The sequence below is a fragment of the Psilocybe cubensis genome, chromosome 2 (genome assembly GCF_017499595.1).
Source record: "Psilocybe cubensis strain MGC-MH-2018 chromosome 2, whole genome shotgun sequence".
NCBI lineage: Eukaryota > Fungi > Basidiomycota > Agaricomycetes > Agaricales > Agrocybaceae > Psilocybe > Psilocybe cubensis.
The window spans coordinates 1,873,069-1,899,991 of record NC_063000.1 but is presented as its reverse complement, the minus strand read 5'-3'; the positions used below and the strand labels follow the sequence as shown (position 1 = coordinate 1,899,991).

At 45.5% G+C, this 26,923-nt stretch overlaps 11 protein-coding genes across 11 annotated transcripts; 4 read left to right on the top strand and 7 right to left on the bottom strand.

The window, feature by feature from the left end:
* Positions 1 to 141: 141 nt before the first annotated feature.
* JR316_0002129 (Homologous-pairing protein 2) lies at positions 142 to 1,219 on the top strand (the record flags this gene model as incomplete). Its single annotated transcript, XM_047887924.1, has 7 exons — positions 142 to 199; positions 250 to 281; positions 342 to 465; positions 527 to 667; positions 729 to 799; positions 860 to 996; positions 1,063 to 1,219. The coding sequence occupies 7 exons, from the start codon at positions 142 to 144 to the stop codon at positions 1,217 to 1,219; spliced, it is 720 nt and encodes a 239-aa protein (XP_047752847.1).
* Positions 1,220 to 1,594: 375 nt separating this feature from the next.
* On the top strand, positions 1,595 to 2,284 carry JR316_0002128 (uncharacterized protein; the record flags this gene model as incomplete). Its single annotated transcript, XM_047887923.1, has 2 exons — positions 1,595 to 1,812; positions 1,873 to 2,284. The coding sequence occupies 2 exons, from the start codon at positions 1,595 to 1,597 to the stop codon at positions 2,282 to 2,284; spliced, it is 630 nt and encodes a 209-aa protein (XP_047752846.1).
* Positions 2,285 to 3,022: 738 nt separating this feature from the next.
* JR316_0002127 (GTP-binding protein rho2) lies at positions 3,023 to 3,535 on the top strand (the record flags this gene model as incomplete). The annotated part of the gene is made up of 2 exons (XM_047887922.1): positions 3,023 to 3,103; positions 3,158 to 3,535. The coding sequence occupies 2 exons, from the start codon at positions 3,023 to 3,025 to the stop codon at positions 3,533 to 3,535; spliced, it is 459 nt and encodes a 152-aa protein (XP_047752845.1).
* Positions 3,536 to 4,127: 592 nt separating this feature from the next.
* JR316_0002126 (uncharacterized protein) lies at positions 4,128 to 5,140 on the bottom strand (the record flags this gene model as incomplete). Its single annotated transcript, XM_047887921.1, has 9 exons — positions 4,128 to 4,178; positions 4,245 to 4,316; positions 4,374 to 4,442; positions 4,489 to 4,569; positions 4,611 to 4,679; positions 4,732 to 4,803; positions 4,853 to 4,921; positions 4,971 to 5,021; positions 5,075 to 5,140. The coding sequence occupies 9 exons, from the start codon at positions 5,138 to 5,140 to the stop codon at positions 4,128 to 4,130; spliced, it is 600 nt and encodes a 199-aa protein (XP_047752844.1).
* Positions 5,141 to 8,554: 3,414 nt separating this feature from the next.
* JR316_0002125 (Iron-sulfur assembly protein 2) lies at positions 8,555 to 9,272 on the bottom strand (the record flags this gene model as incomplete). Its single annotated transcript, XM_047887920.1, has 3 exons — positions 8,555 to 8,741; positions 8,804 to 8,931; positions 8,982 to 9,272. 3 exons carry the CDS (start codon positions 9,270 to 9,272, stop codon positions 8,555 to 8,557), a joined length of 606 nt encoding a protein of 201 aa, XP_047752843.1.
* Positions 9,273 to 12,011: 2,739 nt separating this feature from the next.
* JR316_0002124 (Pre-mRNA-splicing factor SPP2) lies at positions 12,012 to 13,403 on the top strand (the record flags this gene model as incomplete). Its single annotated transcript, XM_047887919.1, has 2 exons — positions 12,012 to 12,283; positions 12,350 to 13,403. 2 exons carry the CDS (start codon positions 12,012 to 12,014, stop codon positions 13,401 to 13,403), a joined length of 1,326 nt encoding a protein of 441 aa, XP_047752842.1.
* Positions 13,404 to 13,833: 430 nt separating this feature from the next.
* On the bottom strand, positions 13,834 to 15,965 carry JR316_0002123 (uncharacterized protein; the record flags this gene model as incomplete). Its single annotated transcript, XM_047887918.1, has 4 exons — positions 13,834 to 14,145; positions 14,201 to 14,386; positions 14,439 to 15,543; positions 15,586 to 15,965. 4 exons carry the CDS (start codon positions 15,963 to 15,965, stop codon positions 13,834 to 13,836), a joined length of 1,983 nt encoding a protein of 660 aa, XP_047752841.1.
* Positions 15,966 to 16,780: 815 nt separating this feature from the next.
* JR316_0002122 (putative amino-acid permease PB1C11.02) lies at positions 16,781 to 18,718 on the bottom strand (the record flags this gene model as incomplete). The annotated part of the gene is made up of 10 exons (XM_047887917.1): positions 16,781 to 17,145; positions 17,200 to 17,227; positions 17,279 to 17,404; positions 17,460 to 17,641; positions 17,691 to 17,783; positions 17,837 to 17,917; positions 17,975 to 18,021; positions 18,081 to 18,171; positions 18,229 to 18,414; positions 18,469 to 18,718. 10 exons carry the CDS (start codon positions 18,716 to 18,718, stop codon positions 16,781 to 16,783), a joined length of 1,449 nt encoding a protein of 482 aa, XP_047752840.1.
* A 684-nt stretch (positions 18,719 to 19,402) lies between these two features.
* Positions 19,403 to 21,131, bottom strand: JR316_0002121 (Mannose-1-phosphate guanylyltransferase; the record flags this gene model as incomplete). Its single annotated transcript, XM_047887916.1, has 5 exons — positions 19,403 to 19,593; positions 19,649 to 19,738; positions 19,798 to 20,827; positions 20,881 to 20,970; positions 21,030 to 21,131. The coding sequence occupies 5 exons, from the start codon at positions 21,129 to 21,131 to the stop codon at positions 19,403 to 19,405; spliced, it is 1,503 nt and encodes a 500-aa protein (XP_047752839.1).
* Positions 21,132 to 21,692: 561 nt separating this feature from the next.
* On the bottom strand, positions 21,693 to 22,802 carry JR316_0002120 (uncharacterized protein; the record flags this gene model as incomplete). The annotated part of the gene is made up of 6 exons (XM_047887915.1): positions 21,693 to 21,790; positions 21,847 to 21,987; positions 22,058 to 22,199; positions 22,271 to 22,369; positions 22,432 to 22,548; positions 22,614 to 22,802. The coding sequence occupies 6 exons, from the start codon at positions 22,800 to 22,802 to the stop codon at positions 21,693 to 21,695; spliced, it is 786 nt and encodes a 261-aa protein (XP_047752838.1).
* A 1,346-nt stretch (positions 22,803 to 24,148) lies between these two features.
* JR316_0002119 (Guanine nucleotide-binding protein alpha-4 subunit) lies at positions 24,149 to 26,568 on the bottom strand (the record flags this gene model as incomplete). The annotated part of the gene is made up of 15 exons (XM_047887914.1): positions 24,149 to 24,198; positions 24,260 to 24,293; positions 24,353 to 24,417; positions 24,478 to 24,495; positions 24,559 to 24,642; positions 24,696 to 24,792; positions 24,849 to 24,881; positions 24,933 to 25,062; positions 25,129 to 25,306; positions 25,365 to 25,417; positions 25,472 to 26,052; positions 26,124 to 26,149; positions 26,205 to 26,225; positions 26,277 to 26,291; positions 26,352 to 26,568. The coding sequence occupies 15 exons, from the start codon at positions 26,566 to 26,568 to the stop codon at positions 24,149 to 24,151; spliced, it is 1,602 nt and encodes a 533-aa protein (XP_047752837.1).
* Positions 26,569 to 26,923: the final 355 nt, after the last annotated feature.

Sequence of the window (26,923 nt, the reverse complement as noted above, 5' to 3'; positions counted from 1 at the left end):
CCAGTGGTACACACAGTACGCATATAATTTGCTCAAGCTCCGGGGCGAGCCTTCGGCTTGCCGGCAACCGCCAATCGATATCGCGGTGCCGGCGGGACTTGGGCGGGACACCCCGCGTTCTTGTCTTCAACATTGATACCTATGTCCTCCTCCAAAGGAAAGCAAGAACTCAAAGTTTCAGTCCTCAAAGGCCAGGAAGGTAATAAAATCAAGAAATTAATGCTGAATATCCACTCAAAGTATATATAGCTGAGAATGCAGTCCTTGAATACCTTAAAAGAGTATAATTCCATGTTGGAGAGCCACCCCTGGTCGCGTTGTATTCATCCGAAAATGCGTAGATGAATCGACCGTATGGCGCTGTAGATGTTGCTGCTAACTTGAAGGGTGCCGTTCCAAAGACCGCTGTACAAAAAATTCTCGTCGCATTGGCAGAAAAAGGCGAATTGGTCCAGAAAATCTACGGTAGGAATATTTGACGTCATTACCCCGGATTTCAACCCTATCATGATATTTCTCTCGCTAGGCAAGACGACATTCTTCGTCTATAATCAAGCCAAAATCGAATGTCTTTCTCCTGAACGCATTAACGAATTAAAGAAGGAACTTGCTGCAATCGATGACCAGATCCAAGCTTCATCCAGTGAAATCAAATCTTACTCGGCGGGTAAGTCCAGTTTGCCCCCATATGATTTGATCAAAGAATGAGCGCATATACACGTGTGCAGAATTAGCCAAGATCAAAGCAACACCAACTAACAATGAACTCACCTCGCAAATAGAGGCGACTAAATCGAGGGTATGATTTACAGCTGTATTCAACCCGCCATTCTGTGCGTTATTTGACGCACAACACAAGATTTTGAAAGTCAACAGCACATTACAACCTCTCCGCTCCGGAGCTCCGCCCATCACTGCGGAAGAACTCGAATTCATATACGCCGACTGGACTAAGTGGAGAGCGGAATGGATCCGACGGAGAAAGGTGTTCATAACGTGGGCGAATACATGCAGAGGCTAGCCTTTACTTTATCTTGAGAAACTCACTTCATTAATTTCTAGCTTTTGGCAACTGGCTACGGACTCTTTGCCCCCTCAAGATGCCCAAATTCTAGAAGAAGATCTAGGGATTGAGAAGGATTCAGCCGAACACGTTGCCCTTGAACAAAGCTCACTGTGCCTGCCCCAAGGGAATTCTTTGAAGCGAAAACGTCTTTAAATCTATCTGGAAGCAAGTATGCGACATTTTGTCAATTTTATCTGTCAATTGCGCGCATTGAATGTTCTCCGTAATTGCAGCGGATACAATGGGTTCCTTTATGATGAGCAAGTTTTTATAATTTGAATGACGTAGAAATGAAGCAAATTTCCTTGTGCATCATGGAACGTTCGGAGGTTTGACCTTGTCTGGAAAGTAATATATACAAGGCACACATGTTTTCTCTATGCAACTACACTGGGCGTATTTGTTTGCCCTGTAACACATTGACAGCGTGGAATATGGTGAATTGGGAAGGTGCAGCCAGCGACCTCCAAAGACATCCTTAAAAGGTGGTATTTTTGAGAAGCAGAAGATATCAACGCCCAGAGCCCGATGCCAGCTTCCATGCAGCTTGTCAAGATATGGACCATTATCTTGCTGGGAATCGGGTATCAAACTGCAGCACAATCACCTCCGCCATCGAACTTACCTCCAGCAACACCAGGAGTCTTTACAGCGCAAGCAAGTATTATCATCGATGCGCCAATAGAAACCGCATGGGAGGTGCTACTTGACTTCCCAAGTTATCCAGAATGGAATCCGTTCGTTAGGTGAGCAAAGATGCGCCCAGAAGCTCGAGTGGGAAATAACCGGCATTCTTTTGGGTGCAGATCGCAAGTTGTGACAAACACGTTGTTCATCCCATTGGCGGACCAAACCCCCCACGAGAGCCTACGCCTCATTATTCAAGCGCAAATCCCCCCTCTTCCATTGCCGGTGGATGCAGATACGCCACCGAATCTGCTCCATTCGCAGACGTCGTACGAAAACATCACGACAATAGACGCGAGCAGCCACAGGGCAGCATGGAGGCAGATAATGATCCCTGGGGCGGTGTTGAATGCAGAGCGATGGCAGGCGCTGAGCCCAGTGGCTGGCGGGGGTACATACTATGAGGCGCGGGAGGTGTTCTCTGGGCCAGTTGGATATGTCGTGGAGACGCTGTTTGCGGAGGGATTGCAGGCAGGATTCGAAGCACAGGCGGTCGCTTTTAAGGCCCGTGTGGAAGGCTTAATTTACTAGTGTTAAATGACGTCGTGCTTGGCTAAGGAAACAAAACATAACAACCGACAATAAACCTCTTGGTTTCAATGCCGATGTCTGCTCGGACAACACTCTCCGCAAACTACTTCCACGTCCACCCTCAGCGCTCTCTTCGTCGCCAACCATCCTCGAATGTCCAACCAAACACCCGTATGTATTTCTTTCTTTTCTCTTTTCCGCGCTCACCCTCCTCTCCCAGATTCGACGGAAACTCGTCATTGTCGGCGATGGCATGTATTCGTGCTGCATCGACTAGCTGAAGCCTAAGTCTTGACATGCACAGGTGCTTGCGGAAAGACCTCTCTCTTGTGCACATTTGCCCTTGGAGAGTTTCCCAAGGAATATGTGTGTCCTTTCTGCTCTTCTGCCTCGTTCCATCCCCTAACCTCCTCGCCGCGCCGCGCGTGTCCAGCAACCGAGTATGTTCAATCCGCTAGGTGAATCAGATATCGGTGGTTCTCATTCGGTTACCTCGCCTCGTTGCAGCCGTCTTCGATAACTATGTAGCCGAAATCAGGCTCGACGAGAAGCCCATCCAATTGGCCTTGTGGGATACTGCGTATGTCACGCCTCCGCTTTCTTCTTTTACTATCTCACCGCCCTCTTATTCGGATCGACCAGTGGACAAGAGGAGTACGAGGTCTGTCTCGCCATCTCTCACGATGCCTCTTCCTAGAGCTTATGTCCTACTTTTTACTCTGTCAGCGTCTCCGACCCATGTCATACTCAAAGTCTCATGTTATTCTTATTGCCTTCGCCATCGATACTCCTGATTCTTTAGATAACGTTACGACAAAGGTAATGTAAATCTTGCTCATCCATCTACAATGACGTAATTAACACCGAGTTCAGTGGATTGAAGAGGTCCGCAGCATCTGTGGTCCACAGGTTCCAGTTATCCTGGTTGGTTGCAAGGCTGATCTTCGACCGTCGAACGATGAACCAAGTGCACCTGATAATCCCCGTCAATGGGTAACCCGAGAACAAGGCGAACGCGTAGCCAACATCATTGGCGCTCGTGCCTACAAAGAATGTTCCGCTTTGAAGATTGAAGGCGTGGACGACGTCTTTGAAACGGCAACGAGAGCGAGCATGCTCATGAGAGATGGAGCTCCGAGTCACCTTCAAAATTCGGATTCTAGCAAGCATCATCGTCGACGGAGCAGTGGAAAAGGCACTTTGCCACAAGACGAGGACAGTAAATCTTGGGGTTGTTGTGCAATTTGCTAAGGCTGGACGGACATGTGGTATCTCCCTTGGCCCTTCATTACCCATCATCATATTTCATATTCGTGTATATCTACTAATTCTCTGAATATCCGATCGGACTCTCCTGTGGATGGACGCCGGTACCCACATTATGTATGCCCCTTGACCTCCATCGTTTAGCTACTGTTTTATCTTGCTTCATTCGTATCACCCTTTGATATCTAGAATTAGGACTCGACCATCTTTCTTGTTGTAATTGCTCTCCTGTTATCGCAATTAATTTCTCTACAAGATTGCAGCTTAGGTTATTTGTTTGTGAACAATGTGTGAAATAATTTCCCGTGATTTCGAGTTTGCCGGCAATACAGTTTCCTAATTAGTCTCTATGTTTGCCTAAAATGTGAGCAAGATGCCGGTTGTATTTTAACTTTTAACTTGACTCATTCTCTCAGCCTCAGACCCAACCAACTTGCATCTCCCCTCAATAGCTATCGGTGATACTATATACTGAGAACATTGACAGAAGCTCTGCAATACGCATGAATGTGTTCTCTGGTACCCAAGCTGTTGCGCTGCAGAGAGATCTCGCCCGATAGGCTACAAAATTCATCCATTATGCCTCCTCGTAGCCACTCCAAGCTTGCGGGGCAACTGCGTTGTCAGCCTAATTACAACGATCCGACATCAGGCACGTTTTTTCAATCAGAGTAGCCAACGGTATAATCCATACCTCCGAAGTTCCTTCTTCAGAACGCTTCTCTTCGTAGCCGCTCCAGGCCTGGGGTGCAACAGCATCATCGGCCTAATATATCAGCTCAGCTCGTACTCATCACAGTTAAATGGTGATAGTACCACTTACATCGGAGGCCTCTACGGCGCGTCTTTCGGCGTATCCACTCCAAGCTTGAGGTGCGACAGCGTTATCCGCCTGCTATCAATGAGTTCTGTGATCTATCGAGCTGTTGGACACGTACATCGGAAGCTTCTTCAGAGCTCCTTCCGGCATATCCACTCCACGCCTGAGGAGCAACAGCGTCATCGGCCTGAGGGTCGCTCTAGGTTACTTTCGCTTCAAACAGCCTGGGCCTCAACGCACCTCCGACGCTTCCTCAGCGCGTTTCTCGGTGTACTCACTCCATGCCTGTGGTGTTATAATATTGTCGGCCTTTTGAGCTCCCAGTTAAACGACATTCACGATTTTAGGCTCTCTCACTCACATTCGATGTTTCTGTGTTACTGCGACGTTCGTTGTATCCGCTCCAGGCTTGCGGGGCAACGGCGTTGTCAGCCTTTAGCGATATTAGCGTATCTTTAAACAGAGAATGTGTTTAGACCTACATCTGAGGCCTCTTCGGTGCGTCTCTCGTTGTAGCCGCTCCATGCTTGTGGTGCGACGGCATTGTCAGCCTGTGAAAATCGGTCAGCTCAATAAACTGCCAGGCTTGATTGCGCCTACAGTTGCCTCTCCTCGCTGGGAAACTTGGCTGCTGCGCGCTTGAATTTCTCCCTGAGTTTAAGGATTGATATTCAGTTCCCACTGGTATGGCAACACTGGCTCACCATAGGCACCGCATTGGCTGTTGCGGTGAGCAAAACAGAAACTAAAAGTGTGTTGAAGGCCTTCATTCTACCTGCTGGTGGATACAGATAACAAGATGGTTCAATTACAAAATTTTGTGTTACCTTTATACGTTTTTTGGTCGGAACCCAGGCCTCTACTCTTTCGACATTGTCTGTTCCACCTGACTGCTCCATTTTTCGATCCCAAACTCATCGGCCTTGGACTTCGGCGCCAAAATATGCAAACCCCGCATTGTAGGCCTTCCTGGGTGATATCCATCTACCAAGCGCGTCAAAGAAGGTCTGCAAATTTTCAAGGATGGGCATGCAGTCTACATGTATGTACTAGTTCTGCTACCCCGAGTTTCGAAGCTAGGTTTGCCTTTCAATGCGTCTGCAGTATGTGACCAGTAGGACACAAGTTGCAAAATTATTCTTTGCGGCACCTGGCCGAACTATACACATATTTTCAGTAGTTATCATCAACCGTCAAGTGCTCACACACACAACTTCAACATTCAGGAGACCAAAATGGGCGTTTGTTTCACAAGATATTTTTCATTCAGTATGTGAATATCTGCTACCTCTGCTTTGTCCCAAGGCCTACAAGAACAAAAGCTTAACGATCAACCTCTATCTACTTGTTCGTATGGCTTCGATCCTGCCCTTTATGCTTCCTGGCACTCCTTATCGCCACGAATGATCATTCATCCCGTCTACACGAGTACGCCTACTCCGCCATGGGCGGTGAACAGAGACCACGAGATACCAGCTTCAACGTCCAAATCAGATTCTCTGTCCAACCTTACTGGATTCCGTGCACCACCTGGCAAGAGCAGACCCCATTCTATCAGACTGCACCAATATATAACCAGAACTATACTTTATATTCGACCATCCCTTTGCCCATGGGTATGGCAATAAAGTCCGAATCGCCTTATCATTCTATGCCCCAAGATTCATTGGAAAACCTTTCCCTTCTCACCTCCGATGACTGCTCAACGCCGCAGACTCCTTGTTCAGACTCCAAGTGCCTTCACAAAATTCGTCTGCTACGAGTAGCGTTGTTCCTGCAATTTTTGTTTTTGGCAATGCTAATTGGCGGAGCAATTGGTTTCTATTTCAATCATATCGATGTATCCTCAACGTATCTGTATTGTGCGTTGTCCGCGCTTCCTGTAAACACCATTCGTATTTCGCTAACCAGTGGTGAAGCCCCTGTTCAACATTTGATCACGTATGAAAACAGGGTATTCCATGAAGGTTTCGGTTCGGACGTCAGCCTATATCAGCAGGCCCCCTCCCCAGAGGTTGACGACGCCTGGGAAGACTTGTATGATTGTATGAGGCCTTCTTTATTCTATTCTGCGGGCCACACTAAATTGTTTCGAATCAGTTGGAGTGTCGAAGATCACCAAAGAGGAAGCCTCAAAGCTTGTGAACCAAACCTATCGGTTGCCAGGGGATGAAAAACATTACGTTGTTCACCTTGATGTCTTTCACCAACTACATTGTTTGGTAGGTCTTTGATGTACCTGTTCACTCACTCTCTTTCTTTACCATTTCTGGCAGAATATGTTGCGAAAGGCCCTTCATCCAGAATACTACAAAGAAGGAATGCACATGAATAGACAGCACCTAGACCATTGCGTTGAAAATATCCGCCAATCTTTGATGTGCTCTGCTGATGTTACACCTCTGGTGTGGCAGTGGGTTGATCGCGTCCAGGAGGTGCGAATAATGGGCAACATTATGCACAAGTGTCGGAATTATGATAAGATCAGGGAGTGGGGATTGAAGCATCGCCTGGACCACGAACTAAATTTCACTGGATTCCATTGAGAAGAAAGAGTGGAAGGAATTTCCTGTTTAAATACATCTGGAGGTGAAAATATAACGTAAATGACCATTGTCATTGTCCACTGCTTTTTGAATTATGCGGCGATCAGAATGAAGGTGGGTAATGCCTTCAAGGGTCAATGAATCGTGATGGGCAGTGAGAGCACTTCTTTGGTCACAGAGTTGGCAATAAAAGGGGATGAACGTGCCACCGTGGCCACTACCACAATGAAGAAAAATGCTAAATAGGGCGGAGAAAACCCAATGTATCCCCAAAACCCATATTCCTGACCACCACGTTGGATATTTGCATAATGTTTCCTCTTCAACTTCTCCCCACCATTCCGGACAACTTGCAGAATATGAAGTGAGCAACGTTGGTGGAATAAGGGCCGATTGTTGCTAATAAACATTTACAGAGAGCGTGATGCCCTACTGTATCAAAATGCGTTCATGAAGGTAATCATGTTGCATGTTGATTGTTTCCTGTGTAAATGTCAACAAGGTTTGCGACATAGAATGCTCTCATTCGGGCACTGAACATCATATATGATGTGGCCCCCAAAATAAGCGATCGACACCCAGAGTTTTCTTCCTTTATGATGTACGTCGAGACAGTTTGCAATTTGCTTGCCTTGCATCTTGAAGGTGGGGTGAGAAGACTGGCAGCAAATTCTCAAACTAACATCACAACGGTGCAGGGGATGATATGTTTCTAGAAGCAATCGCACTTCACTGCACTGACTCGGCCACTGTCGTGACCAACAAAGCTCCGGTCAAAATTCGAAAGGATCTTGAATCGTTGCTCGTCTTAGTTGGAGAGTGGACCAAGGCAAGCCGACATGTCTACGTTTCCGAGGTTAATGAATGACTCTGGAAGTTCAGACTCCTGAAACATACCGTCACAAGGACCTCCAGTACAGTTTAAAGAACATGGAATTGAACACCGCCAATGTGTTGCATTCACAGGTCAGTCCGAGCTTCATGAGATTTTGTCTTGTTCATTTAGGCATACAAGATTTCCAAGTTCAAAGGAGACGCATTGCCGAAGTCGATAGATGACGAGATATTGAGCGTGCTTGTGAGAGGTGCGTCACATTGTTTGACCCATTCGAAGCCCAGAAAATTGATACTTCTGTAGAAAGTATGATCTGGTTTGGATCAAGGGTTGAGATCTCGATTTTACTGCCGTAAGCACTGTTACTTGTTGCGCCAAACAAGCAATGAATTTTGGCGTAGGTTTTGTATTTCACACCATGATCTGCAGACTTCCCAATATTGGCCACCAGTCACCCCAGAAGCGATTCAGGCGCTGCCTGAACTTGCCGCAGTCCACCCACGGTACAACAGTCGTTTTTGCACGAAGATGAACAGCTAACCAATTTATCTTAGTCTCTGGAAGTTTGCGCCGTTCCATCCCGTCACGAGATTAGCTGCTACTGCGGTCCCGTTCTGATAATTAACCTCTACGCCAAGCAGGCAGGGGATCAGAGGAGATGACGCCATCAGTTGCCTTAAAAAACCTCTACGAGGCATCCTTGAGTTGAGGTAAGTTCTGTAATGTGTTTGGGCAATAATATCGATACAGAGATTGTAATATACATCAGACCTTGAGTCCAGTTCCATGCACTATAACTTCAATCATTCTTTTAACTCCCAGCTTACACCACACCCGCAACCACTTCCTTTTGCCTGCGGGTTGTGTGCTACGCGGAAGCTGCTTCCAATTAATTCGGTCGCGAAATCAATTGTCGAACCATTGAGCAATGATAAAGAAACTGCATCAACGAGTATATTGGAAGGTTTTATGCTTGGATGACTGAATTGACTGAACTAAGAGTTAGTACACAAAAAATGAATCGAACCAGGGGCTTTAAGGAAGCAACTTACTAATCATCCGGAGACCGTTCTTTGGCTAAATCCATTTTGTATTGATATCCATGACATCCACCAGACTCGACGGATATTCTGAGTGCAGAATTTTGATTATTCTCTCGTTCAGAAATTTTTCTTAATTGCTGTAATATGTGTTCAATCAAAATTCCTCCAAGAAAATGCAACTCTTTACCTCCGCTGCCCGGTCCGTTATTTCAAGCTTCACCTGTTCAAGTGGCAGCAATTCAATGTCCAATTCCTCTTTCTCAATATGTTCTGGTGACGGTGAGTGCAAAACGACAGTCGGCTGAGTTGGTAGGGATGTAGCAAGGGCGGCATGCCTAGGGATTGTGGTAGATATACTCCGTTGAAATTGGAGAGCCTGAGGTTTCTTTGGTATTGAATGCGTTATTGCGAGTTGACCACGCTGTGTAGAAAGACGGTATAGATGTTTAAGTGCTTTGGATATCCGGGCCTGCGACATGCTGGTCTCCTGTCTCTTGTATAAGCTTGTGCTAGTGAAGTACAGGATACAGCTGAGTGCCGCATTCCAGGGTCCAGACACAGTCACGTGCTGACATCTACTTTAACCGGTTAAGCGCTCGGCGACTGGACGGCATCCACTATCATAATTTGTTGTTTGGGTTTTCTCTCGAAATTTTTCGCCAGAGGCTCACACTGGCTTGGACACTTACGAGCAGTTATCAAGATGTACATCTCACTCCCTGTAGACCACCCATGACCGCAATCTGCTCGGTAGTTAACGACAATTGGGAAAATGTATACCGAATACGAGTTTGGCATAGATAAAACCATGAAGTTCCTAGCTGACTATTAACCTGGACCAAACCTGGACATGACAGTCACCTTATCTTGTGGATGTGAGTGATATTCAAATCTTGGTCATAATTCCTGCTCAGCTCTGTCTAGTTCTGAGCATTGACTTGAGAGATGCGATGGGTGTCAGGCTGTCCTTGCGTGGGGAGTTGAGAAGGGATGCCGTGCTATTCAATGTCAGTCGAGTTACTTTATTAAATTATGTGTTTTTGGTTTTTGGTTTTGAACAGTGATCAAAATTTCAAACCATAACAGAGATACTCATCCAGAGCATTACATCAAACTTCTCCGTCGTCGTCGTGCGCCCATGGAAAGTCTCCCATAGTGAACACTTAGGCGCAGATAATAATGTCACTCTGCACCATCAAACCAACAGGCTGTTTCCCGGTGGCAAAAAGTGGTATGTTGCAACCTTTCACACCTCAGTTACGAGTTTTTCTGTCGAGCCTTGTACACATTCTACCAATGATGCATCGCTCCCCAAAGCCTGCCTGTGCATACCCGCCAATACGCGGTTATACACCTATGCGCACGATTGAATACCACGGTTGAATTTTGGAAGAGCATGTAAACTTCGCAAGAAATCACTCTAGGTGAGTAGCGTTTCGAAATCGACGGTCATAATCTTGTGATTATAGTATGCGTCAAAAAAGGGGATTGCCTGTTTCAAGCTATTGTTCTCTCTTGAAGTGCAGTCCGACTCGCCCACGTTAGGCAGGGTCATTTAGAAATCTTCGCATCGCCAAGTAGTGCCGTACTTATCGTAAAGCATCATTTACAAGGATGTATAGCCTCACCATCTACTGGCAGGTTAATATAATAATGAAATTTTATGAAAAACTAGGGTTAGCGGTACAGACTGTACTTAGAACAATGTTGTCGCTCCCACAGTTACTAGGCAATCTGGGACACTTGTCGCTAGTAAAAGTCTTGATGTTGATAATGATTCTGCAGCTCTATAGTGAAGTACATATTGAGGTATGGGTGAGTGCATTCTAGATGGTCTAACAATTATGACTTACAGAGAGCGAAAGAAGGGTGACATAGAGGCTGAAAAAAACTTAAGCTCTCATTTACGATTTTACATAGCATATGCAAAGGCTTACGGGAAAATAAAATAGCAAAGTTGGGCAGTGTGGCTCCCTGGTTCACGGTTTGTGGCATCCGAAAGCATAGCACCAAGCAGGCCTGCAAAATTATATGAACAATTCGCATCCCGGCACGGATATGGGAACTCACCCATAAAAAGCAAGAATACAGCAAAACCATCACGAGTAACGAGCGATAGCAAAGGCATATCCGTCCACCCACTCTGAAAATATAATCTGAAAGATTTGAATGAAGTTAAGGCGCAAATTGCGATTTGGGACGCCATTTGGGATACACTTAATGCATAAAACAAAAAACTGAGTTTGAAGTAGCGATTTCTGACCAATGAAACTTACGTTAGGTACAGAACCTGAGGTGGCGCATGCATTGGAAGACAACCTCCATCATTACTAAACGAGAGAGTAGCAATAGACCATCCCCCAAACGATATGACAGCCATTGCCTCAATGGTGGAACCAGTAATCAATATCCTGTTCATCAGAGGGCTACCCTTGTACAACGCGCGTACTAATTTACGTTAGAATGGTTAGTATTCATTGTAGATATTTGTGGCTGCCCACTTACGCCGATATATGAGGTTATAATTCATCGCATACAACAATATGGTGCTGGTTGCCAACTGGTATCCATACCATATCCGACATTGATATTGAGAGTCGAAGTGGCTGAACTGAAGGAATGATACAACCGACATGTTTATTCTATGACAGAGTTTAACTTCAAGAGCTTGTGATGGTATCAACCGATATCTTACGCCAACGCGACAAGCCCAACATATCGCGAAGTACAATACGCCCGGCGAATGCTTTTGTCCGTAGTCCTCCTAGAGGCGAGAAATGCAACTTTTACAGAAACTATGGGGCTCAGTTGCTTACCTCCATATTACGCGCGTCTCAAAGTTTAAGGTAGTGACCCAGTCCCAGAAACCAAGGAAGAAAGTTGAATCTAAATGCAGTAAACGATCAAGACAATCAGTCAAACGGTGAAAAGGCAGAGCAAACGCACAAGAACATGCCCGGACGACATGCACCAGCTTGGTGTTAGCTGCTAATCGTGAGCTAAGGTCCATAAGAGAGGGGAAGGAGGGAGCAAGAGAGGAGACGGCTGTAGGACATTCTAGTTATATTATGCGAACAGGGTCAACTAGTTGTGGAAAGTCGGCACTGAGACTGCGACAGGGTTTGGGCGTTGACACTCTTTACATAATCAGGTCCAGTTTGTCAATGGAGTTGAAGCTTGAACACAAACTGAACAAACTGATTTCTTAACCACCATCATGGAGCCTTCCAAAGTTTCTTTTACAATCCGCAGACCTACCCCAGTATCGAGAGCGGCGTCTTCGGGACCTGAATCGGATGCAGGGTCATCTTTCAAAATTCCAAAACTTCCGCCTCACATTCACGGCGAGCCTACACCAATTGGGAGTCCGTTGGCTCGTAATCAAGATTCTCCAGCTCCTCGAGAAGCACACACGTACGATTCGAGCGACGAAGAAAGTACGAATGAGGACGAATTAGTGACGGGATTCGATAAATTTGGAGTTCAGCGGTGTGTTTTGTTTACTTCTGAAGACATGCAGTTGTTTCAACTCACGAAAGTACCGATCTAATCCAGTTTGAACGGTGAAAAGAAGGTTGAAAAACCGTTGATTATTCCTGCTCTCAAGAATAAAGACTGGCGCGAGCTTGCTCGCAAGAGACGAGCAGCCACCCAATATGTACCGCCGTCTGCCGCTGCTCAAACAGGGAAAGATGGAAGCGTCGGAGGACTTGGGACTAGGGATACCATTAACTCGGGCCCTGTGCTCTCAGGCTTACAAGTGAAGCAGAAGGCTAATCTTGTAGAAGATGAGGTTGCCTCTTCTGAAACGGAAGAGGTGAAAATGGAAATTGTGGAAGAAGAAACGGACGATCAAAAGGCTTTGCGCGCTATCCTTGCGGAGACGTCAGGAGATTCGCACTACGATGGGCCCATGGTCGATATCATTCCGACTCCAATTTCGGAAGCGGATGCCCTGAAACAAGACGTGGAAGAACTTCCAGATGCTGCGACATTAGAGGACTATGCCCGTGTGCCCGTTTCTCAATTTGGGGCCGCTCTTCTCAGAGGAATGGGTTGGAAAGAAGGAACAGCAGCTACTCGAAAACCTGGCAAAGGTTTGATTGAACCATATCTTCCTGCATCCCGACCAGCTCTTCTCGGCATCGGGGCGAAGGAGCAAGAAGTCTATGACGACGGTAGCAAGAAAAACAGCAAAGCTAAACGTCCAGAACGCCGATACGTTCCTGTTATCAAGCAAGAACGGGCAGATTCTGCTTTGTCTAAGGGAGGCAGTCGGCAGAGGGACAGGTCGCGCTCACCTCGGCGGTCGGCTACATCGTCTAGGCGGAACTCACCTGATCGATATTCCAGTCGCACCGAAACAGATGAAAGGCGACGTTATGATGATGACCGTAGACGGGATACCAGTCGCCGAGGAGAGGAGGATGAAAGACGGTATGACAAGTCAAGGGGCGAGGACCGTAAACGCGATTCTGATAAAGATAGGCGCAGGGATGAAAGGCGCAGGGATGATGACGGTGGCCGACGAAGGGGTGACGATAGAGATCGATCTGAGAAAAGACGAGAGGAAACGTACGATTCTAGCAAACGCAGGAGGGATTGTTAAACAGAATTGTTGAACTTGCAACGAATGCTCATATCGCAATGCTATGTATTCTTGGACGTTTAAACGATACAGGTTTATTTGATTTGAGCTATGAAAAAAGGCAACGTATATGATGCCACTGATAGTGTCGTATGCGATTTCGATAAAAACGTCACAAATATCTATTTAAGCTACACATTTTACACAGCAATGTCCGCAAACACTGTTAGAATACTGCACCAATCTATGCTGGGAATATATCAAGGTTACAATAGGAGATTCGTGATATACGATCATGCCCAACGAATAACAAACTTCACTAGTTTAAATCTTGTGTATTTGATGTAAAAAATTTATTGTCTGCCGCCTTGCCAGAAAGGGAGTTCACGCACCGTCTCGAAAACAGATCCATAAGACTCGCACTGCGAACAATTGTGTTTAGTTAAGGGTATCATAGCTTTTTGTGGTATCCGGGAGGTGTGGTCAATGTATCTGCACTTAGAGCAGAAGAGACTGCGTCATCATCTTTGTATTCTTCGTCAAAATCTATATTTTTCGGAATAATCGGCGGGTCCATCATAGCAGATGAGTTGATATTAACATAACTTCCAGGCATTTCACCGTAGCTGTAGGCAGAGGCATTGGACCCTTGTTCTTCTGATTCGATGATATTGGGTAAAGAGGCATGTTGCGAGGAGGGGGTTGCTCCTCTGCCTGACCCCTCACCCCATTGAGAATCTGTTTTTATAGATGCCGTGTTTGACTGGATAACGAGGTCATACTGATGTTGATTAGATTTTCCAGTGTCAGGTGCTTACGGGAGCTTGAATGTCGATATTGGGTACCGTACTGGAAGTTGAGATACGTGATTCACGCCGAGACTGTGTAGGATGTTCCGCCATGGAAGGTGCAAAACTAGACCTCGAGCGAGGTCTAAACTGGCTTTGGTTCTCGGGGCCAGGAGTATTAACAGTCGCCGGAAAGTGCTTAAACGAGTTTCCTCCCTGAAGAAACATGTCATGAACTGGGCATCCAACACAAATACAATTAACTCACAAGAGAAGGTTGATGGCGTACGCTCTGAGCTGTGGCTTCGGATCGTGGTTGTGGACTGCCACTATAGACGCTGTTGACTTCAGGGATGACGCTCATTGGGGTTCGAAGGGCCGGGTTGAAGTTAACGATATCAAGTTGCGACAAAGAAGACGAGTTGGAACCAGAGGAAGAATTTCGGCTGTGAGAATTGTGCTTTCGTTGTTGTGCGACTCGAGGAGGTATAGGTACAGGTTCTAAGCTTGCTTCAGGCATTACTGGTAACTCTGACACTGATGGTTCGGGAGTTTTCTGGAAATCGCTTTGGAATTCAAAAGGGGGAGGTATCCTGATTCTATTATCGGCATCCATGGACGGTATAAGGTTATCTGGGGGTATAATGGCATTGCTTAGACGAGGTGTATGTGATATGTTTCGTATGGGTATTGGATGAATATTTTCAGAACCATGCAGCGAAGGAGCGTTCCATACGCTCGTTGGCCGAATACTTTCGTTTATGCTTGGAGCTTTCCTTATGCTTACTGGCCGAACAGTTTCAGGAGGATGTACTGGGAGGCCAACATTCCGCACGCTTGGCGGACGACTTTTCTCGCTAGGATGTATGCTTGGAGGGGCAATTGATGGACCAGCTGGATGAGGAAGTGGTTGAACAGGTGGGTTAATTGGAAGTGGAGAATTAGCTGGCAAAGGAGATGCACGAATTCTAGTCGGCGCTCTTGAATGGTCGCTCGGTGCGATGGATCTTGCCATTGAAGGGTATGCATGATTGGGAGGGTTACGCTCAGGCGATGATGATCGACTACCTTGGGGTGAATAGTTGTCGTCAACGCGTTCTCGATGTGGATGCTCTCTAACTTCTTCTCCGCCATGATATTGAAACTCTCCGAATGTTAGCTCTCTTCCTCTTGCCAAACCCTCCTGAAGACCTTGCTGGAAAGCCTCTTCACGGGCTTTTTGGATCAGCACAGTCTCTTGTAATTGGCGTGCCTTTCTTCTCTGCTTCTCAGCATCTTTTTCCGCGTTATATCTTTGTCTGTCGACAACACCAATAATATCTTGGGCTCTATAAATCTCCTGCTGGGCATTATCCAGCTGCACGCGGTAAAGCCTAAATGATAGTGAGAATTTATCGCCAATTTATAAAGAGAACACTTGCTTTAGCTCTTCATGTGCTCTACCAGCATCTCGCAGGGTTTCAAGTCTGGCATCGTTTATAGCCTTCAGATGGCCGGTAATTTCTCGCAATTTTCGCTCGGCATCTTCAGCTCGCCTCTCTGCAACTTCAGCGCGTCGCTTTTCTGCTTGCAAGCGACTATGCATTTGTTGGAAGCGTAACTCTATTTCGTTGTGAAATGAACGCCTTGATTCGCGGCTGGATCGATCACGAGTGAAGCTGCTGCGATAATCTGTACTATGATCAGGGGCATCGGATAGAGAGTGTAGTGATTGAATGGAGGCCTGTCTGCTGGTTGAGATAGGTGGAGGAGGTAATTCTCGTTCAAAGGACGATGAATCGTCAGTTAGAGCCATAGATAAATTCTAAATGCAGGACCAACTTCTTACTTTCAACCATAGTACAGCCACAGACAGCCACTATGTCCATTTTATTCCCATGGCAACAAACTCGAATTTGAAAGCATGACATAATAATTGGACCATTGACTTACTTTCAAAGTTATGTCAAACGACGATAATCACCTTCCAGACATATTCAAGAACACCAATTATGCAACCGTCGCAGACGATTTACCAATTATAAAAGTCACTTCTTATGGTCACCGTCGCGGCCCCCTCGTCCCAGCCCCTGACCTATCATTTGACTGTCGCAAATTGCCCAACCCTCCAAAAAAACTCAGAACGGGCCATACAGGTCTCTCCAAGACACTGAGGGATGCATTTCTGTCCAACGATGATGTTCAAAGGCGGTTTCACGAAATATGCGCCCTCATCAGTGCTCGCGTTCAACAAGCCCAACTCACTGGCGAACAAAGTATCTGTGTGGGCGTCTTTTGCGAATTAGGAAAGCATCGCAGTGTTTCGATAGTGGAACAACTTGGACAAACTCGTTTTGCCGGCTGGAACGTTGTTATCAATCACCGTGACGTTCACATTAGACAGTCAAATCAGAACGGCAGAATCGGGAGAGCTCATCGGGGACAGGTTGAAGACGCTTTCGATAATATTGAACTCTGACCAATGGCCGGCAAAAATTATATGCTTTCCTAAACGGAGGACATTAAAAGTGAAGGCTACCAGGGATAATCGATACAATCCTGCCAGCAGAACTTATATCGATTGTTCATCGCCTGATTGATTGTAAAATGAAATGTATGTTTATTATTCTTTCAAATTATCCAGTAGTACAATCTCCATAAATGTCCCAATCTTCCATTCAAACGCTTGGTGACCTTGTCTTCCACTTCAAAATCGCCCTCAACTTCCAAATACTCGTCTCGGTACAGATCCACAACATTGACGTCAACTAGATCAGATAAACGAGGCATTGGTTTAATACCTAAATTGTTGTTGCTATCTGGAAGCAACTGAGATAATTCTGGTGCCATTTGTGCTTCCGATTGAGCGGTTTCTGGTGCGGTCCTGTTCAATAGTAACCACGCAATGAGCATGATAACCATGACTGGTATCTCAATGTAGAATGATATAAAGTCGGACGCTGAGAAGACAGGGAAAACAGACGACCACCCTTGTACTTGAAAAAAGTTCATATCAGCGACAACCAAAGACTACCAAAGGAAAGATTTACTTAAGATCAACAATGAGACCGTTCCAACCTATTACAATATAAGAAAGTTATACTAAAGACTTTTATGGAATGCACCTACCACAAAGGGCGGGCCCCATGGCCATGTCCATGAAGCCCTATATTTCAATTCGTCAAAAGATCGCCCCTGCCTTAACCAAGCCTTGCGAAATCTCCAACTAGACAATCCAATTGACAACCAGGCAATCTACGTTCTATGAATCAATACAATTTGCTACGAAATCGAATTGATACTAACTAACCTGGTTGGAGACCCCGACGATGTTCTGCAACCATCCCCATAGTTCGCCGTTTCCAATGAAGCTACTAAGGAAACACAGAGCACTGATGCTGCTCGTCATTAAAAGAGCTGGTAATGGTGTACCGGCGGATGTAGTCCTTGCAAATATAGGTGGTGCTTGAGGAGGACTAGTCACAGCAAGTCCTGCTGTTGATTAGGATACATGCAGTCCTTTCTCCCGAAAGTTGCTCACCGTAAAGAACTCTGGTGCCTGCAAATAGGGCATGATTTCCGGCCGATAATACAGATGTGAGAATGACAGTATTCATGAAGGATGCCGCAACAGCTTTGGTAATTGTCATTGTGAGCTGGTTAGAGTAGATCAATAAAGCAGCGCACATGATCCAGCTGAAACAAAGACGATGGTGAAAGGAGAAGTTGTCGTAGCACGGTTCGACAAGTTTGGATAATCCCAGGGCACTGATATAGTAGTCAATGATCGGTGAATCGCTACAACAGAAAAAAAGGTTGGATCACCATTGAGGCCTATGATAAAGATTGTTAAAATATAGAAGATCATAATCCTTGATATTTTGATGAGGTTTTAAAGTGGGATCTGATTTAGAAGAGTAGGGAACTTTACCTCCAGAACACAAGGTTGACAACTCTAGGCATATTCTTCGACGGATTTTTTGTCTCTCCGGCGGTTATCCCTAAACTTTCTGTACCTCCGACTGAGAAATAAGAACTTTTATTAGCTTGACAAATCAAGAGCCTAGGTTTACACTTACAAGCAAAGCTAGCTGTGACGAAGACCCTAGCAAAGCCTCCAAAGCCTCCAACAAATGGAGCTCCTGGAATTCTCCAATTATCGAATCCAATAAATTTTCGTTCAGGATTCACCCCAACATTGACAAGCGTGCCAATCATAATGAAAAGAACAACAGTGGCAACCTTGAGCGACGAGAGCCAATATTCTAGAGTCCCCCTTATTTAGAAAGCAGAGTTTTGGAATACTAAATAAATCGCACCTAATTCCCCGTAGCCTCCAACATGTAATGCATTTACACCGACTAAAAGGAGCCAGAAAACTATACTAATTATCCAAGCGTTCTCTATTGACCAGAACTGAAGTACAAGCTGGGCGGCTGTGAGGTCAGACGCCACTGAAACAGCGTCATTGAACCAGTAATTCCACGACAAAGCAAAACCATAAGCCGGTGAAAAGAAACGAGTTGAATATGCGTTGAAAGACCCCGCCACCGGATATTGGGTCGCCATTTCCCCCAATAACAAGAGGGTCACATAGACAATGAACCCCACGATGGTATAGCATACTAGCATGCTAGCAGGACCTCCCTGAGCTAGAGAACGGCCAGTCCCAAGGAATAGGCCAGTTCCAATAGTCCCTGCGATAGCTATCATTTGCACCTGTCGCGCAGATAATCCTCGGTGGAGGCCACTACGACTTTCTGTATGGCTGTGTCCATCGTCTGCAAAAGAATGTCTTTCCGTGGCTCCGTAGCTCAGAGGTCGATGTCGAGACTCTAAAAGTCCGGGGTGCGTTGATACACTCATGAGTCGGATACTACGAGGGCCAACGACAGGCAGTTTGAAGTTGGGACATCACGGGAAGGTTAACCGTGTGCGAGCAATGACGCCAGACTTAAGTGGAAATGACGCATAAACAAAGTCGGCCCGGAACTTGTGACATGACCACTGCTTCATGTTACCTTTGAAAGCAAAACAGGCCACTAATAGAAGATCTACTTGACAAGTCAAATGTTTAGGCGAAGATCTCAGGAGAGTATATTAATTAACAGGCATTAGAATTCTTCCCAACCCTGTGTAGCTGTAGAAATTTTGGTATCGACGAAGATATAAATAAGCTAGATATCTGAAAAGACCGAAAGATCCCATTAAAGGTAACCACGAATGACCTGTCCGAAAGAATGTCCATATATTTTACAAAAGTTGTTTCCATCCGGCATCACGAGCTTTCTTGACCAAACGTTTGACTTCCTGAGATCGAGCTCTGGTGGTGACAAGGAGGGTATCGGGCATATCCACAATCACTAAATCGTCGACACCTAGACATGCGATCAGACGTCCAGAGCCGGGCACAACAATTCCACCAGCTACTTGTTCAGTAAGTACTAATGAAAGGGGTTGATTAGAAGAGCATTAACAGCAGAGACATACAAAACATACCGAGATGGTGATCTCCAAGGACACGGGGTTGATTGGCCTCGGCGGGTAGTAGGTCCGCAAGGGAAGAGAAATCACCGACATCGTCCCAACCTTTAGACACGATACAAATGAATAGAGTTTTCATGGTTAGGCATTAGAGTGAGTCTTACCAAACGTTGCGGGGACAACAGCAACACGACCCTGTGCAGCGGCGGGCTCTGCCACTGCATTATCGATGGGGATTTTCTCCAAACCAGGCCAAATTTCACTAAGAACAGTCTCACGAAGAGACTCGTCATCCCAAGCAGCGGCAATCTTCCTGAGGCCATCCGCCAACTCGGGTTTGTATTCTTCAAGAAGATCGAGCAATACAGTCGCCTTCGTAACGAACATACCCGCGTTCCAGCGATAGGCACCCGTGCCAATATATTGGGCAGCAGTCCTGGCATCAGGCTTTTCCTTGAAGCTAGAAACCAGTCTAGCATTTGGCGCCTCCTTCATTGCAAGTTTATCGCCGAGGCGGATATAACCAAATCCGGTAGAGGGGTGCGAGGGAGCAATACCAATTGTGACAAGGTAATTTTTGCGGGCGACCTCGACAGCCTCGGCGACAGCTGAAAGAAATGCATCGTCGCCGGAAATCATATGATCAGCTGCAAACGATCCGATGACAGCGTCAGGATCCCGCTGGGCGAGAATTGCAGCAGCTAGACCAATGGCGGCCATAGAGTCTTTGGGCCCAGGTTCACAGAATAAGTTGTCGGGAATAAGGTCTGGGAGTTGGTCACGAATACTCTTGACGTGAGCTGGGCCAGCTACAATGGTAGTTCTGGCGGCAGAAGTAAGCGGTATGAGACGGTCCCATGTAGCTTGAATGAGCGACCGCCCCTTCAAAGTAACATCTAACAGGAATTTGGGGTGCCCTTCACGCGACAGGGGCCATAGGCGAGTTCCAGCACCACCGGCGGGAATAACGACGTAAAAGCCTGGAATGTCGCGGTTCACAAAAGGAAATGCTGTTAAAGTATTATCCCCCAAAGGCGATGGTCGATAGTAGTTGTGCTCAGGGGAAGGAGAAGTTGTAGTAATAGCTGGTATACTGTGCATTAAGAATGGGGATAGTTTAGGCCTGAGTTGAGGACTTGGAGGTGCTGGCGTCATGAAGCCAGGGGTTCCATTACGAGAGTTGTACATGTTGTACTGGTTGTCATACAATGTGAGACGCTAGTGGATTCCAACGTGTCATAACATACCTGGAGGCCTTCGCGAACCTGTCTTTCCAGTGAGGCATTCGCCATTCTCAACTCTGCGCACTCATGCCTGAGTTCGCTGATATCACGATGCTGCGGAATTCATGAAGAAATGAGTAAACTGAGTTGTTTGTTGTAACGACGCGACCAACGTTTTGATGAAGGACGTCCATGATTTGCTTAAACATGGACTCAACGTTTTTGGCCTCAGATGAGGACTCGCCAGTTCCAAAAAGACTGGCAGCGAACGACATGGCTGTAGAAAAGAACGTGGTGATTCAGAGGAGGGGGGTGGAACAAGCGAGGTGGAGGATTTATATAAATCCAAGCTCTGCCTTACTTTCGGCTATCCCCGAATGATGATCCTCTCTGTGTTATGTTCCTGGAAGCCAACGAGGCCCCAATAATTTCAAGGTCAATACAAGCCGAAGAGTACCAGAGAGTTGCAATCCCCGCCGGAATAATGCTCCCCGCAGTTTTTGAGAGAATATGTAGTCTTCCGGATGGGTTCACCCTTCTTCAACTCGGCGTGGTATTACCGGTGTAACGAAGAGATAATCCAAGATTTTCCATATGTAAAATGCTCACGAGGCCGCAGAGACCATGAATAACGAACGTGCACGTATGTCATCCGAATATGAATGTGTTTTCGCTTTATTAGATATTTTGCTGTATCTAGCTATGCAGGTCTACCATAGAGGGGTAGTGGCTCCTCTATTAGCACAGTAATCCATACATCGTTGCCCGCATTGAATTTTTGAAAGCATTCAATGAAAGACGATCCGATAATTACTATTAGTAGCATGAGGAAAGAATCACTCATCATCACTTTCGAACTCAATGGGTTTATATGTCCGGGCTTTCTTGTTGGGGTTTGCCAATGAAGCGCCTTTCTGCGCCCGTGCAATAGGTTCTGTTTATTAAAACAAAATGAGTTTTCAGAAAAGAAAAGAAAAGTATGCTACTAACTTTGCGTTGAAGGTCCGGGTTGTGGTCTAGTAGGCGGCTTTACATGCGATTTAAGGAGCTTCGTATCCTTTGTTACTTTAATTGCAGATGTTTTCGGAGGGGACCGTTCCACGCTTTCTTGCCTGGGCCTGGGCTCCGGACCTTGAAGTGAGTTGCGTGACAATATGAGGTTAATGATGAGTCAAAATTTTAACTGAAACCAGCAGCGTACTCGTTTCTTTTCGCTTTGAAGTTGAAGAGAGCCCCCCGCTGACATTATGCACAGTCGTCGGAGGTGTAAATGTTTGGGGTGTATGCTCAGTTGAAGATGAAGGGTATAATCGACATTTCCTCGACTGAGCTTGAACTGCAATCTGCACAAAAAATTCATAACGAAAAATACATCTCTAGTCTTTTTTGGTAGCTTGATTTTGTTGCGACGTACTTCTATAAATATAGTTGTTGCGTGTGCAGCGGCTTCCTCAGGCGACATCTCAATCAGGGATACATGCATTGGTTTCCTCGACGTAGGGCCAAGTGTAAACTGTAAATTCAGACCAAGACAAGATTCAAAGAAAGGCTCAGAAGATTGGTCATTTGGTCTACCTTGATGTCCGCGCCTTTGTCGGGACTCCAGTCACTGATACACATTTCACCTTCAATGAACGCCTCCGCTAACTTTTCGGCGAAGGACTCGAGAAGTTTGTCCGACGATTTGGAGCCCTATGTATACACATGAGCATGATCTATTCACCGTGGCGGAGAAAAAATAAAAAGACGACACAGACAAAAATTCGATGAATATCGTCCTCTGTCCAGCATCCACGCCACCACCGACCTTGTGTCCCGGAAAGTCCAATAAAGATATTCCACTTATCGTCGGTGACTGTGGACAAAACGACAAATTTATAAATGCTTTGATAGATTACTTGGGTGAGTTCATCGAGACAGCCGAAGTTGGATAATACATCAGACATCAGTGCTAGAGGCTTTGTCGAAATTGGTTAAAATCGGTCCAGTCAAGCCTCGAGTTTGGAGAGCGTCGGATCGACTGGGAGCGAGGGCCAAATGGACCTGGACCTGGACCTGGACTTGGCCCTCACATGAATCTGGGAATATTTGTCAGATTTTCCCAAGGTCCAAGGCAAGGTCCATCGTAGGTGTTATTTTAGTGTTACCTTTGCCCGTCATTGCCATTGTGTTTGTGCCACAGCTGACAGAATCTGATAAATAACCAGTAAATTACCACTGAATTTAAAAAATTGGATTAAGTAGCTTCTCTAACTCATTATAAACTAGCATGGTACTATGGCATTAATTTTCTAAGTAATCCAAGTAACTCCCTATATAAATTTGATATAACATTGATCATTCTGAAGAGCCCTAATATTGTTTAAAGCACTAGAGATTTGGTCAATATTCATAAATATCTAAACAATAATTCTTCTGGTGATAGAGAACCATTTAAATCTTTTTGAGCAATGCACCACCACAAATGATGTTAAATGCAGTTGAATGAGTCTCAATATGCCGCAAATATTCCAAGTTCAAGCTGAGTTTCGGCTGAGTTTTCGAGTTTGATCCAATCAGGTGACTCATCCCACAGGTTCCCCTTAAGCTCCATGTTTGTCACTCATGGTACAACAACAGGAATATATGTGGAACATATCTAGTCCACTGGAGGTTTACACAAAGGCCATATGTGGGCCACGGTGAGATTTTATCTCGGTCAAGCCCCGAAGTCCAAGTCCAAGTCTGGGCCACGGTCCATGTTGGACCTGTGACCCAGTCGATCCGACTTTCTGCGAGTTTGGGTTGAATCCTCAAAGTGTGACACCAATTCAATTAGACCTGTAGGGTTGGATACGTCTCTTTTTTGACCCGCAAGAAATGTAAAATTTCAAGCGTTGAATGTTGAAAAGTTAAGTTTACAAGCCTTGGATTTAGCGTAACTCAACAACCAGTTGGTCTGAGAGAAAAGGAGTCGGAGGAAGGGGACGCCAAAACTGTGCCAACAGGCAGTTGCTAAATCCACGTGATCATTCCCGATTGGCGACGCGAGATGATGATTTAATTTATAGTGAATGAAGCATGAATCAAAATGATTAACCAAACTTTGTGGAGGCAATTGTATAATACAGCACACAACTCCACAGTGCATAAGGACTAATTCCTTCGCTTTGTACGACGATTACACAACAATTACAGTAGGCTTTATCTATACCACTGTCAGAAGTTAGACAAGTGGGCATAGTGAAGGGCACAATAAAACAAGACATAGAAAGAGATGAATAAAAAAGATAACATCCCGGAATCACCAAGTCTAAAGTAGACTGCTCTCCTGGAGCATATCTCGAATAACCATATCTTTGACTAGGAACAACAGGAGTGCACATAAGAATCTAATGAATCTGTTAAGAGGCCAGAGACGTACCATTCATCAAAATTTTTTCGGTGGATTTTGAATCCTGTAAAATCAGAAAAAGCTTAGTAATTTTCTCAATCAATCAAGATAAAGCGTATGCACAGTCATAGAAGTCAGATGAACGTAAAATAGTCGCGATTTCGGGCTATTCTGAGTAAATATGTTGGCTATTGACAGATATGTCAGTTGTGGTCAATAATGTTCCGACAGATCCTTGCCAAACTTACAGAATTTTTTTCTCATATCTGAAGGATTATGTTACTACCAAGATCATCAATCAAAAAAGAGGTGACTGGAATTTGACGCACATCGAGACGTCGATTCATAGTCGTTTGGTTTATTCCCATATGTTGTAACATAATGACCAAACTGAATTCCAGAATCAAGTTTAGCTAGAACAACAAGGTCACAAAAAGATCCGCGTTAGTCGTATATATGAATTTACCTTTCAAAAGGTCAGTTTTGTTGAGGAACAATATCAATTGAGTGTTCTTCAAAATCGGATTTATCACGATACGCCTCCACAGCAACAATGAATCCTCCTGCAAATGAATAGCGTAAACAATCGTATTTAGAGAATGAACACACATTCACTGACCAATTTATTCACCGCAGGATCCTCTAACAGAACCTTTTCAAAAGAGGTTACCAACATGACAAGCTCATATCAGCCGCCACTTACTTCATCAAAGCCTGATATAGGTGCAAGGAAGATGATGGCGTCAATGTCATCGAAATATGGCACCCATGCCTCTGTCACGGATAGGTTTAGAACCAAAGCATAATGCAAGACAGACAGTCGGCTCACCTCGCTAAAAGCGCAACAGATAAAATTATCGATGAGTGTGAAAATTAGACAACTAAAATATAGCACAAACCTTGGAACGTGCGCCGCCAACATCGAATATTCTCCAGTCATGATGTAGCATATTTCCTTATACAGTCCATTTGAGAATATGTGCATTTTACCGAAGATTGTGTAGAACTGACCAGATTTTAATTTAAAGCGGTGTTCAGATACCCCTAGTGTCTTTAACCTTGCCCTTAAAATATCGTCTAGTCGTAAGATATTAATGAAATCAACGTTCTATGCAACTTCAATTGCGTAACATACCGTCAGTTGGCACATATCGTAGAGCGGTGATACGAGGTATAGAGTCTAGGAAGCTAGTGCGTACAATTTTAGAACGGGAGTTACAAGCAAAAAAGTAAGAAACATACAATCCAGCCATGCTCTCCAGGCGAATTTTTTTCGCCTTGAGAAGTTCCTTGACTGTCGGATCATTCCATAACTGAATGATATCCTCAGCACAAGCATGCAAAATAACTCCAGGATCCTTAGGGTCTTCGAAGTCGATATCAGCCGCACTATCCATGCTGGCCCTCGCAGTTGCCATTAATCGCCCAAATGCACCTTTCCATTGAGCAGTCGAGTTGATAGCGATCTCTTTAAACTTGCCCGCGCGCGAACTATATGGAAGATTGGTTGCAGGGGAGAGGTGAGTTGCTTCGAATTCGGCTGATCCAGCAGGCGTCATTTTGCGCAGTAGTGCTTCTTCCACTTGCTGCAATGGAAGGAGTCGCATTTTCAACTTGAGAAGTTCAGGATTGAATCGAATTTGCACTGATCCAGATTCTATGGACTCGGTGCGCTGTCGAGGAATGGCCAGCATAGCTGATGAAGGGGAGGAAGGGTTGGAGGCAGCTTGGGCTTCGGTGATGGTGTCAAGAATTAGTCTGACAGAACGAACGACATTCAGTTGAACGACAGCTCGCCATGATGCGCGCTCATGACGAAAGGCCTAAAGCACGTATGGAATGAAAAGACTGGATCAGCAATTGAGCCCGTACACGTATCGGAGCCCATAAGTACCTTGGGCGAATTCATCAGTTGGAAATCTATTGTATTCCTGTCAATGAACCAAACAGCGATACCCACAACGAACCAACGTACTTTTTAGCGTTGTAGATTTGCCTGGGAAACACGTTCAATAAGGCAAGCAAGCTATGTAGGTTATCTTCTTACCTGATTCACTTTGGCCTTTACAATGATGAGAGAGTCAGTCAGTGATGTCGATCAACACGCTATGATGGTACTCACCCAGCAGGAGTATTCGAATACATTTTGGACCCTTTTTCTTCTCCATTCTCTGACGGTTGATCTCTTCATCGATAGCTTCAGAACGTTGCCGGGCCTCCGCTTCAGCCGCCAGCCTCTCCTGGCGCTCCAATGGAGTCTCGTTCCCTGGAGGGGCCAATGCCAGTGCAATGGGATCCTCGTCGCCCTCCTCTAAACTTCTGCGGAACAATTTGGACATTGATCAAGAGCTGTTGCAAAAGGAAGGACTAGTATGGGGTATGCAGAAATCGGGGAGCAGCGTTTATGAGCGGAGTGGGCTATAGTTGGAACCAAGCACGAACGCAGAGGGATTACAGCAGAGAAAAGAATAAGAAGGTGAGAAGAAGTAAAGGGTCCAGTCAAGGTGTCATAAGTAAAATCTGGAGTGGCCCTGTATTATTAGGTGTACGAAAGGGGAGCCTAGAGTTTTCCCAGGTATAGACGAGTCTTTGTGGCAGGGACAAGTAGCTCGCAGTTAAAATGGCAGGCAAGCTTCTCCAGTTGTCGATTGTTGCATGTTTTCGTGTGATGCGTTGTCAGACGGACAAACGGCC